Source organism: Leptosomus discolor, chromosome 7, assembly GCF_034619465.1.
Source record: "Leptosomus discolor isolate bLepDis1 chromosome 7, bLepDis1.hap2, whole genome shotgun sequence".
Taxonomy (NCBI): Eukaryota; Metazoa; Chordata; class Aves; order Leptosomiformes; family Leptosomidae; genus Leptosomus; species Leptosomus discolor.
Genome location: NC_141397.1, coordinates 11,374,239 through 11,387,336, shown reverse-complemented (window position 1 = coordinate 11,387,336; position 13,098 = coordinate 11,374,239). Strand labels below are relative to the sequence as shown.

Below are 13,098 nucleotides of genomic sequence, written 5' to 3'. Positions count from 1 at the left end.
AGTTACACTTCTGAGAATCTCTCTAAGCCCATAGACAAAGTAGCATAAACAATCGGAATGAATTCTCTGGAAAAAAAAAAAACCAAAGACCTTTTCCTCACTGTGAAATCCTGGTTCATTGCTTACTCATCTGGAAGAAATGCAGCACTAGACATTTATGTTAAGAATGAAGGGAATATGTGAAAGACCTTGCTCAATGAAATTGTGAGGGGGAAAAAAAAAACCCACATTTTGTACTCATGGAAATAGATTTTCCTTCATGAACACCAAACTGTCTTCAGGGTGAAATCAGTCAGCTTAAAGAGGGCGTGGGGCAACTGAGGAGAAGCTATTCCTCCAGCCCAGACTTCTCTTTGTCTTTTTTGTAAGTCTACTTTCTTCCTTGTGCAGAAGGTGAGCTCCCTCAGCCTTCAACATACATCTGCACTGGCTGCTAGAGAAGCCAGTCCCTAGACAGCTTAGCTGGATAGCAGCACTATGCTATGCACTTCTGTCGAGTCCTCCTTTACAATAAATGAAGATCATGTATTGAAATGGGAAATTAAATGCTTTTTAAGATGAAGCCACAGCTACATTGCTTGTCTTTCCAAATTGTGGCAGCATACAACCAAAGCTGCTCTCTAAACACCTAAATAAGCTTGTTGGGATCAGCTTCTCCTCCACTGAGGAAATTAATTAATAGCTGACATGAAAACACTCAAGTCCGCTGATTTGAGTGGAAGTTAGTTTTAAGATGCAATATAAAAAGTAAAAACTTGACTATAAAACTCAGATGCTTTTATTCTGCCTCTGTGACAGAATGGTGAAAGTTTAACTCTGCATGTGGAGATGTGAATTAACAAGTCTCCAGTCAGAGGGACAATCCAAAATATGCACTCTGACACCTGTAGAAAGGCTCCCACTTAACGAAACAGCGAAGCTGCTTGGCCAGTTGTTAGCCAGACCTCAAGCTTCTCCCTTTCCTTATTTCAGCTCTTGGCAAAATCAACACCTACGCTCCAGTAATAGTCACCCTTCATTCCACCAGAAGAGTCTAAAGTATTGTAAAAATAATAGCCAGCTGAAAACTCCCAATATATAGTTAAAGCAGGGAAAGATTGTCTTCATTAAGAGAGAAGGTCTCTGGGAAATGGGTTAGCTAAATCACTTAAAACAGATGCATACAGGAAGCCTGTGGCAAAAGCCCAAAAGATGCCCTTGCCTGAAGATTTTACTCACAAACTCTTGTCACTAAAACAAATTAGGGTCAGAAGTGCCACACATGCAACTTCCCTCATCGCTGCGTGGGGGAGAACTTCCCTCACCACTGCAAAATCTTTGAAAAAACACATAAATCACAATTCAAAATCTCAGCAGGCAAAATCCTTGTCACTTCAGGTTTTTTAAGATCATTAAACATCTAATGTTACAGGTCAGATTATACCCTCAGAGACATGGCAGATCACCAGTCAACAGGAATATCAAATGAACAACCTGGGGCAGAATTTATCCACAGGCTGCATTTTCTGTAGACAATATTTAGTAGGAAAATGTCTCAAAGATTTAAACAAACAAACAAACAAAAAAAAGCTAAAAAGCTAATAAGATATCATTGTATTTAAGTATTAAAAAAAAAAAAAAAATCTGGAGGGTTACCACATCAAATAGGAAACATAATAGATTCCATTGTACATCTAAGCAGAAGACCGACAAATGTGTCCTGCCTGGTGTGTCCTCTCTTGCTAGCCCCTAAAGGAATTTGCAATACCTGGCTTGAAACATTAGTCTTGGGGATGTGGGAAGGCACAGAAGCAGCTTGAGAAGCACTTTTACCAACTCACTTTTGACTTGCTGTTGTATCTGATTTAAATATTTTGTAATAATATCTTGCGGGGCGAGGAGGGAAGTGAGGGGGGGAAGGACTTAGAAAAAAAAAAAACAAAGAAACAAAAAAAACCCCAACACACATATTATTATTATTAGACATGTGTTAATATATCAGGAGGCATTATACAAGCCAGAGCTAGTGCTGAGGACTCAATTAATATCACCGCTGACTCCACTCACCTGTGAGCAGCCTGGGGCACTGCAGACAAAAGGCCTCTCCTGCTCCAAGTTCATCTTTGATTCCTCATAAATCTACATGTTAAAAGGGGGAGGGGGAAAGAAAGGGAACCTATGAATATATAAGTTCTAAACTTCACACATACATGCAACATACAACCGTCACAGTTTGTGCTTTTATTTCAAACTCCCAAAACAGACCAGAACAAAGTTTTCATCCTCAGAGTACTAAATTTGCTAACATTCAGCAGGCTCCCTACAGTCTAAGCTCTTATTACTCCTTCCTGAGCGCATATTTACTTTGAAGGAAGAAAAAAAAAAAACATTAAGCTTTCACAGAAGAAATCTGCCTCAGAAGAAAGCATATGTTCAGTGTTGTTATTAGATAAAACCATGTCTGCATAGAAATATCTCGAATTAAGGGTTTTTACCTTTCCTTCTTCAGTTCCTGCTGAACAACATTAAAACTAGATATCTAGGTTACTTCTGAGAAAGAACCCACTTTTTGAAGTTCTTCATCCATACTGTTCAATATTAATAACTTAAATATATTACATACATCCTCCCTATACACACAAGATAATTGTGCATCCCCATCCTTTAAAAGGTCAACTAGATCCTCAGAAGCTTGAGAAGTGCAGTTTTGCTTGAAACTGCAGCCTCCCCATAAGAGTTCCAGTCCTGTAACCTTGAACTAAAGCCTGCGGGACAGCTCCCAGGTCTCAAATAAAACTGAAGGAAGAAACATTCACCCTCAGAACACAGTAATGCAGCTGAATTTGGGTCAATGTTACGGCAGGTCCCCGACCAGCATCAACAAAAAACATTTTTCAGTAACATTCTAGGACGTAAAATAAATAAGTCATATCTTTTGGAAATGTTTTGAGCCTGTTGGTACAACTGGCATCACAAGCTAGAATATAGCAGCTGACCCACCTCAAAGTACAACATACGACTTCTGCTGACATTATGCCTCAAATCCCTTAAAATTCAGCCTCACCGCAGCCCCACTTAGACAAATACCTGAGTCGTAGTTGTGTAATTTCTTCATAAAACAAAGAGAAATATCTTGGTGGAGAAGCAGAATTTGATTTTAAAACTACAAAAATCTGCAGAAGGGCAAGTGCTAAAATTACTCAACCCTGTTGTCAGTTTTAAAAATTACAATTCATTGCCTCTGAAATATTAGAAATATCTTTACCACACTTGTACTTGTTAGAAAAGCTTTATTTTCAGAAGAGTAGCTACCATCCCCTGTGAACAATAAATACAGCGTTAACCTTAATATCAGCCAGATCTGTACTTAGAGCAATTATCTTCAGTGCCCTAAGTTCTTAAAAAAAGACCCCAAAACTTTGGGATGATAACTTTATCTTTTTAATTAAAATTCTTTCTGGTGGACAGCATTAGCCTGACAGGATATTTTCCTACTTGTGACCTAAAAATAAAAGGAAAAAAAGGCAGCAGAGCACCCTTTACCTGACTCCACTGACTTCCAGAAGGAGCATCCAGAAGTGAAGAATGTCTATTTTTATTTGCCCTTTAACCTCCACAAGGACACCACCCCCAAAAGTAGATAATCAGCACCAACTGATTTGTTTGATGTGGACATCTCTACCAACGTCTGGCCTGAGAAGAGTGATTTATTGCACCAAATACAATCAAGAAAGACCCTAACTCAGGGCTAACCTATCTATCTACAGAACGCTAGAACTGAAATAACTAAAATCGTAGCCAATTTACTTCTTTAAGATTATTCATATCCTGTTTTGATTTAACTTACAGCTATGTTAAACTGAAATAGGATACTCATAATCAGAAATGAAAGAGTATGTTCGCATAAAGGCTTGTACTAAAATAACTAAAGGTGTTAAATTACTTCTAATTTCAGTTATTTCAGTTCCAGACTGTGCATAGACAAGCTCTTCAGAGGGGAAGCAATAAAAATGCTCTGAATTACACTACCCTGTCTGAAAGAAATAAGCAGCAGAAAGATAACCAACTAAACAAACAAACCCCTGCAAAACCAAACCCAAAACCTCCAGCTAAGTCTGATTTTTAAATCCACCTCTATTTATGGGATGTGACCCCGGGATGTTGTCTTTCCTAAAAACCTTTTCACAGAAAGAAAGAAAAAAAAAAAAAAAAAAAAAGCTACGTGTGGATAATGAAAGGCTTTATCAGATATCTCAATTACTCCTGCAACTGAAGCACTGCCAAAGGTTTCTGTTACCCCTTTCTCCCCTCCTCAGGGGAGAGTGACAACTGCATTTTCAATAGCAGAACAACGGATAAGACTCAGTTAAAGAAAACAAGATAGTTATAATTCTGGTCCCAAGGGTGCAAGTGAATTTCAAAACATTACCACGAATTATTTGGGGTTTGTTTTCTTATTGAGTATTGCAAGTCTAAGACTTCCCTCCCCGCCCTGAGCTTGAGCTTTAGTCCCTAAAATCATCAGTGCATGCTCTGATAACAATTAAATGATTCTCAAGGTTATCTAGATAAATAAGGATGGACTAAGCACCAAAATAACACACTCGATTAGGACTAGAATCAGTGTGAGGATTGACTCCAGGAAAACATGGTATTGAGTTTTATTCTCAGTAGTTTGAAAAGGTGTCAGATTCAAGGTCTAGGCATTTACCACAAATGTACAAGCAACTGCTGGTTCCCATGAGAATCACTCTTTGCAGACACTAAACCTAAAAAAAGTAATAATCCAGAATGGCTATATCCTGTGTGCCCTCCACGATACTGTCTAGCATAACACGACCCATATAACATGTTACCAGATAGTACAATGCCCTCAAGACAAAGTGCACCATGCAAAATTTGTATCTATGTGTGATGCTATCACCACGGTTGAGACTGTAGCACTATTCACTCTTTTACAACAGTAAATGAGTGAAAGAAGCTGCCTACTGTCTATGATTTTTGAGAAGTTGCCTGGTGCTTGGCTATCTTACAGCTGTAATTCAAGTTTTACGCTCGAATGTTGACCAGAAACGAGCAGCTGAAAATCCGGGATGTGAGTGTGAACCTCCTGCACCCCCCATCCCTCTGAACTCCGCAAGAGCTGTGGGTGCACAAGCAGCGCAGGACCTCGCCCAGGTTTGCAGCGGGGTGGGAGCTCTCAGCAGTCTTGGTTGTGCACAGCACAGTTTGCACAGCATCCTTTTCAAGGTGCAGGCACGCATCTCCCAGCCGTTAGCTCAGGCTATAGACAGTCGTACGCAGCCTCTGGCACACAGTTCGCTTCACACGGCTCATGCGTGTTGCTGGGCCACACAATCCACGTCTCCTTTTTCCTCAGTGCACGCAGGTGGTTCAGCACACATGAAGGAAATAACGCAACCAATGGCAACATTTCGACTTCACCTAATAAAAATAAATCACAGCCACCCTTTCATCTAAATTAAGGTGCTTATTAACCTTTGGGATCTTAAAAATTCAAGTTACACTCGTGCCACTTTCATAGTACTACATGGGACAGCTGCAATTAACGCGCATGAAGAGGAGCAGGCAAATCTACAATGACTGAGAAGTTAAAAAATTGCTCAGGCCTGATTTTTTTACTTCTGTTATCAATAGCTTAATTTATGGCAACTTTGTGACCTCTTCGAAGAAACAAACAAGGATTATAAATATAAGGAAGCAATAATATTGATATGTCAGCATTAGTTCTGATATTATTAACAATAGGCATGAGTGCATTATGCAGCAGAAAAGGGGGCTGAATTTTAATAGACATGTTAACAACATCTGTCAGCATTTATTGCCCTATTGCGACCACGTAAAGAGCCTTATTGGCAGAATGTGTAAGTGAGGAAATCTGCTACACTGTAGCGCTGAAATATCACTTTGCTTAGTGGAAGTTAATATATTCTAATTAGAAAAATAAACAAACAAAAATACAGAAGAAACATAGAAGACTTCTCCAAGCCATGTCACATAGAAGAGAAACACATAAGTTCTGCAGCAAGCCAAGATTTTCTTCTATTCCTTGATTTCTGCATAAGATACTTCTAAACATTTTTTATTATAATTAATAAAACCGAAGCCCACAGCGAGGAATGCAAGAACACAACAAAGAAATAAAAAAGCAAACAAAAGAAACAAAACCACCCTCAGAACACAGCAACAAACTACATCCCCTCTCAGCAGCATCCAGAGGGAAGTATCCCATGTCCTCAGGCTCCTCAAGGATATTTTGCAGAGCCCCATGATCATCCTTTCTGAATCAGTAAAATGGTTCTAACAACTATCACCAAGAAAGCATGCTCCTTTCTGTCTCACTCTCCCCCTTTTTAAACTCAGCAGTAATCTTATGGCCTTACTGGTAAAAACATCAAGCAGGCTTGTTTCCTGTTTCAATGTTATTCTTGAAGTGGGCTGCAGTAAGAATCTGATTTTCATTGGGCTATTATTATTTGCAGCTGCGTGACCTTTTTAACCCTCTTTTAAAAGTGACATTTCAGCCTTCAACCTCAAGCTGTCTAAATGTTGCAAGGTTTTCAGTCCTCTGATTAACAGTGAAAAAGAACCGATGGGGAGGTGTATACTACAATGTGTCTAATACAGGTCAGTGCACCCATCCTGCCATTTGCACAAGTGAGTAATTACACTCTTGTAAGTAACCTGTTTGTTGAAATTAATCACCTGGGCACATGCTTGCAAGACAGGTTTCTTCAGCCTGGTGTGACCAAGGTCACTGAGATTTCCAAATACAAGTTCAAAATTCACAGTCCCTAGCGTTAGCAGCACTATGCAGAGACACGAGCAACAAATGAAGCATCACTTATTGTTTAGGGTCATGGCCACAACGTATAAAAAGTGAGAGGAGACATGGTTATGCTGCACTTGTGAATATTAAAGAACACCATCACTGTGTGCAGCATGGCTATTCAGTACAGCACTATTTATAGATAATTACAGCGTTATTACAAATGCTATTAAGACTTGTTGGGTTTGGAAATGTGGTACGTGCAGGGTTAATGCCTACAGTTGTTCCCAAGATGTCCTTGCATGAGCAAAGCCAATTTTAAGTATCGTTGCGCTGAAACGGTGCGTGGTGGATTTTTGTCAGCATGGGCTGTTCAGTGGAAGCACTTGTTTTCTGAAACGAGCATCATGCTTTCCACATGCACACATACAGGGCTCATTATCACGGCCCTGCCTGCTCCGGCTGCTACAACGAAGGGTCTGTCAGCATTTCCATTAGAAACCCCCCTCATTTCAGGACTAAAGCATTTCCAAATGGTTCTGGATGCTGGAAAGCAATTTGTGTCTGGAGTCCCTAAGAAGGACTTTAATATGATGCACATTTGAGCTGGGGCTCGAGCCCTCACTGGTACTCCAGTGAAGTTTTTGTGATTGCATTTCTGACATTTATATGTGGAAAAACACTCAGCTTGGGCCTTTATTCATTTGTTTTAAAAGAAGAGATCCCCATAAATCTTTAGGCAGAGCTGAGTGCTCTCAAAAAGCGGTTGATGTGTGAATTGCCTCAACAGCAAGCAGCCTTCGGTCCTTTCCCTGTGGTTGGCAGCACCGCCGCCCAGCAGCAAGAACCCTCTGTGTGCCACAGGCAGGGCGCCTCGCTAGTAGTTAGCCCCTTGCCACCCGTGAAGTCACTGGCCACTGGCATGCTTCAGGACCGTTTGCAAATGAAGTACCAAAAAGGCGCTTGTTTCATACTGCCAAACACCTCAGTTCTTTTTAAGCAGCCACTCGGTTTGCTTACTGCCTGTCTGAACAAAATCCAGTGCTGGGAAGGCTCGTCCACAGTCCTAAAGTTTAGTCCCATCTCTCTCTTCCAGGTCTCTCCTCTTCTACCCATTTGCCTCCAAATCAGATGAGGGAGGAAGAGTTTTTGCTCCCCTGCTCAACGTTTGACTGCTAAAACCCACTTTCTGTTATCAAGGACAACCAAATAGCTGCCTCCTGCCTTTCTTCTGCTTAGGCAGAGCTGCTTTCCTCTCAAAAAAAGAGCAGAACGGGGAATAACTGAAAAAAGAAGGGGCAAAGATAGGAAATTTCAAAAGGGAACAAGAATGAATTTTGTAAAACTCTGGAATTAAGGAGGGGGGGAAATAAGGGGAAGAAGAATCCCAAAGGGGCTGGGGGCAAGAAGCCACCAGTGGAAAGGGATAGAAAGTGGAAGTGAGGACGGCAACCACTAAGGAGTGGGCTGAGGAAGAGGCAGGGAGTAAAAGGATACCTCTGAAAAAGAAATTCAAAATAGAAAGCAGATGGCCTACTGTCTTCCCACGTAACAGCCGTGTGAGAGCCCAACACTGTATGCCATCCATGCAAGGTAAGAGTATTTGGTAGAGGGCATAATTTGTCCTCTACACTGGATGAGCTCTATCTCAAGCCTAAACGATTACTCTACACTTGCTGGGTTCTCCATTTCAGTATAGGAAACCCCTCATGGATTTACTTAGTATAGAGCAAAAGGATTTGCTGTTTTACAGAAAAGACCATGGGGTAACTAAGCACAGGCAATAGAAGACAAAAAAACGAAACAGAAGAACGGAGGTAGAGAGAGAATTTAAAACAATAAAAAAAAAAAAAACAACAAACCCACAAAGCAAAAAACCCCAGCACTTTTGAAAAGAGTTCATGAAAGTTATCTCAGCACAGAAATATTCTATAGGAGAAATCAGATCTTTATAGGGAAAGATGGCTATTACTTCAACTCTGGAAAAACACTTTGAGGAATAATGTGGTTATTTTGCACTCTGCAATTGGCCAAACAGGGCCGGCCTGACCTGGAAGCAGCCCAGACTTGTAGCTCTGCAACTGTCCCCCACTGATGGCATTTGCAGAACAACCCTAATACCTGCTCTCCCTAGTTAGAAGTCTGAAATGACACAAGAGACCAGACAAGTCTGTAACCTCGCTGACAGCACAGAGGTTTGCTCAACAGAACGTGCAGCAGCAACAGCACACACTGTAGCAATATAACCACAAAGTCAAGCGATGCAAGGAAAAGGCACTATTCAACAACGAACATTTCAAATACTGGCAGACAGAAACAACACCTGTACTCTTCTCCATTTTCCCGATGTGCAATTTTTCTGCTAGCTTTTCAGTGCTTGAAGTTCAACAACTAACCCAGACCTACTGAAGTAAAACCAGTATCTGGGTCTATGGACTTAACGTGTCAAATGTTAGGGAGAATGTCAAGCGTTTATGGGTACTCAGACAGCATCAGAATGTGATGTTTATCTCAACATGAACAAACATTGTCCTTGCTCTGAATCATCAGGCATTCAACTAAGTGCTCGTGTTAGAAGGCTAAGTTAGACTTGAGGGTCCTGGGAGGGAGGAAAGGCTATATCAAAGCAGGATTCAAACAGATGTTTGATGTCATCTGCTACAAAAGAACACCACTATCTCAAAAGCTTCAACACTCAGACTGCATGTACATGGTGATAATATCTGCCCTAACTGAAGTCACTGTCCATCTCACAAATCGTTCAGCACAAAGAGAGGTGGGGGAACCGCAAAACAACTGCAGTAATACAAGCGACAGGAATCTTGCTTCAAGAGACAACCACTAACAGCTAGCATTTTAAAGGAAAAACATATTTGCTCTGTTCTTTATGAGCAAGTCTTGACTTCTCCCTGTTTGGGACACAGTCCCTTGGGGTACAGAATGTGCACACAGAAGTTAAAACCACCATTAGCTGAAATCAATATTTACTACAAAATTCTTGAAAGATTTAAAGGAGAAGATACATGCAGAGAATGCCATTCCAGGCTCTTACAGTCATTATTAACATGGATCTGATAGCACCCACTCTCTCTCACTACTAATTTTTAGCGGTACACACTTAACAGCACTTACAGCACAGTATTTGATGCCCTACCAAGTTGCTAATAACCTCAGAACCGTCTGCTTAAAATTGTATCTACAGTTGTTTTCCAGACAAAGGGATAAAAAAGAACATAAGATGTTCAGCCTGTCAGACAGTCTGCCCCAATTTTCACTCGTCTCCCAAAAGTTAATAGTATTAAGTGAGGTGGGTCCTCTGTCTTCTACAAACCCCTTCACAAACACAGCCCCTTTCCCAGAGCTGTAGAAGTCGCTGTGCTTCACGTCAGAGGTTCCTATGCCAAGAGCATTATTGTGGGTGTATGAAAGAAAAACAAAGTCTTCAGATCGTCTTCTAAAGTAAGATGGTTCATCATGCCTATTGCTGTGAAACGGAAAAAAAAAAAAAAAACTTCAAGGAAAAAATCCAAGTGTTATGCACTGGAGAAGATCTCCAGGAAGCCTGCAAAGGGCAGAAAAGGCAAGTGCAACTGTGGTGAGGGATGAAGCCCATGAAGCAGAGGGTGTCAATGATGAACTCCCAGTAACATCTGGCAAATAAGCTAATCTTTTGGGACTTTCCAATGTTGGCAGATAAGAGTGTTGTCCGTCCTTTCAAAGGCTGACCTCATTTCTATCCTTGGGTTAATGGCATGCAACGCTCTCTGCTACACTTTTTTCACTCTTCCCCCACCCCCAACAGTTATTATTAAACACCAAACAACTTTGCCTGTTGTTGTAGTTTGCATACAATTTAATTAAGAGTTTTCCCTCGAGGAAAAATATTGACTGAAGGTTTTGAAGGGTTGTTTTGTTTTTTAAGCATACTGTAACTGCAGTATGCTAATTGCTTTGGTTTACGATACACAAATAGATAAAAGAATTCACCTACCTTGCATGCAAATAAACACTTGGATTTCCAAAGGGAAGGAAGAAAAAAAAAAAAAGAAAGCATAAAAGATATCCTGGGGGAAACAACAACACAACGCCTCTTAGCTGACTTTCATACCAGAAGCAGTTAGGGGCTTTAACACAAGCTTTGAAAATTCTGCCAGCCCAAATTTTCCTTCTGGTTTATTATATAAAATAATCCCTAAACCAGAACTCTGCAGACTAACTTTATACATTTTATGGATACAACTCTGCAATTCTGTGTATTTAAAGTAATTTTAAATTAAGGCAAATCTCACTTTTTACTTTTTTTTTGGGATAGTTAACATACAAGACAGCTTAAGACTTTCATTACATAGAAAAATGAGGCCATTAATAACTCAGCTACAAGCCATTAATTATTAACTTTCACCAATTTTTAATTACAATTTTTAAAGATTTTTTTTTTACTGGGAACTTCTCTCTTCAAAATGACCAAAAAAATACTGAATCAAATCTTCAACCTTCACTGCTCTTGGTATAAGATAAAATCCTCTGGGGTAACAAATCTCTGCTAAGAACACTGGCAGACCACACGTCCCCTCAGGCAGTACTCAGCATTAGAACGTCTTAGACATTAAAAACTAAAAACTGTTCTTTTCAGCCCTGACAAATCAAGGCCAGGCTGATTTGCAGCACTTTAAACTTTGTATGGGCAACGCTACTGGCAATCTCCAATATATACGCTTTATCTTCAGACACTTAGTTTCTCACTGTCTTATAACAAGTTTTACTAACAGCAGCTTAACAACCTATCTCATGTGAGTTTCATTTGGATTCAGGCTTATCTATGTGGTTTTTATGAATACAAAGATGGAGTCATCCTACTGTTAAAATACCTTCATTAAAATAAGAGGGTTTGAGTTTCGTTTCAGAACCAGGTTAAAAAAGCTGTTTCCAAATCATCTTTACTATTTGCACTGAATATAGCACAGCACAATTGGACTTTAAAAGGACAGTACGCAAGTAAAGTAGTAAGCAAAGATCTGCTTGAACTAACTAGTGACTCAGGAAAAAAGATAGAGAAGTTGCAGTTATTAAAACAAGAGTTTCTGTATTTTGGTGGCCCACTTACACATTACAACCAGCTCCTTCTGGAGATTTTTAGTCAGACGGGAGGCTTTCCTCTTACCAAAAAGGTTAAAACTATGGACCAGAAGAACAGTTCACAAAAGTTAATGAAAGCCTTTTGGGGAACAACAACAGGTATTTTAGCCTCAGTCTCCTGAAGCACCTGAAGCAACATCAGTAACCATGGGACATGTCCAGTGGAGGTACCATCAACAAATGATGCCCTGCTACAGGCAAAGCCCTCCCCAGGGCTTTGAAATCAGGAGCCAAAAAGGCCAGGAGAGGCAAACAATGCCCCGGGCAGGCAGGCTGTGCTTCAAAGCCCCCTCCTCTGCCCCCATTACACAGGCCAGCAGCACAGAATCCCCCGCAGCACCGAAGGACTCCTTCCAGCTAACACCCAAGCGAAGGCTGAGGACAGTGCGCCCTGGCAATTCAGGTATTTGACTTGGAAAGACCACAGGATGGCCCACAAACTGTGAAAGAAAAAAAAAAACAAAACCCCAAACCATCTTGTGCTGCTCCCCCCGCCCTCCCGCAGACCCCCCAGCTTGGCTCTGGCATCCCCCTCCACCCTGGATGTGTCCGCAACCCTTGGGTCAAACTTCTTGGCCATTAAAGGACTAGACCCAAGAGAGGAGCTAACTTTGATGAGAATCCAACACAGGTCTTCAAAGACTTTTTTTTGCAAATATATGCCTGCTGTAAGCATGAAAGTGGTGATCCCTGCCTTCCCCACAACTCGGGTGAAAGCAGGAGTGCCTCAGAGGTACTCCTGAGGGCCAGAGGTGCTCCTCCAGCCCCCCGCACCAACAACACCCTGCAAATAGCTTTGATGTATGCAAGAGACAAACAGAAGCCTGCCTCCCTCTCCGGAACAGCAGTTCAAAGATCAGCATCTCAGAGGAGTCCCAGGACGGGCAGGGGTGTGCCAGTGCCCGGGGCTGGGGCTGCCCTGCTGCTTGGCTGGGGAGGTGGGATGGGTCCTGCCCTGACACCTCCAGGACCCCACTGCAGTCCCAGCCCCCTGGGAGCCCCCAGACCCTGTGGTGCCTGGCATACAGCTTTCCTGGTGGTCTGTGCTGGAGGCTTGAACAGCCCAAGCGAAGAGGCTGGGGAGGCTGCTCAGCTGCTGGTCCCTTGGGAGCATTCCCATGCCGAAGCAGCCTAGGGTTGAACCCAGGGCTCTGCGACAAATGCAGGCAGGTACAGCTTGCGTACTTCCATCT

At 41.6% G+C, this 13,098-nt stretch overlaps 1 protein-coding gene across 1 annotated transcript in view; it reads right to left on the bottom strand.

The window, feature by feature from the left end:
* CREB5 (cAMP responsive element binding protein 5) overlaps positions 1 to 2,112 on the bottom strand; it is a 212,907-nt gene extending 210,795 nt beyond the window's left edge. The window contains exon 1 of the mRNA XM_086468150.1: positions 2,047 to 2,112. Within this exon, the coding sequence (XP_086324276.1) occupies positions 2,047 to 2,100 (54 nt within the window). The 5' untranslated portion in view covers positions 2,101 to 2,112. The remainder of the gene's footprint in view (positions 1 to 2,046) is intronic.
* Between the last annotated feature and the right edge of the window lie 10,986 nt (positions 2,113 to 13,098).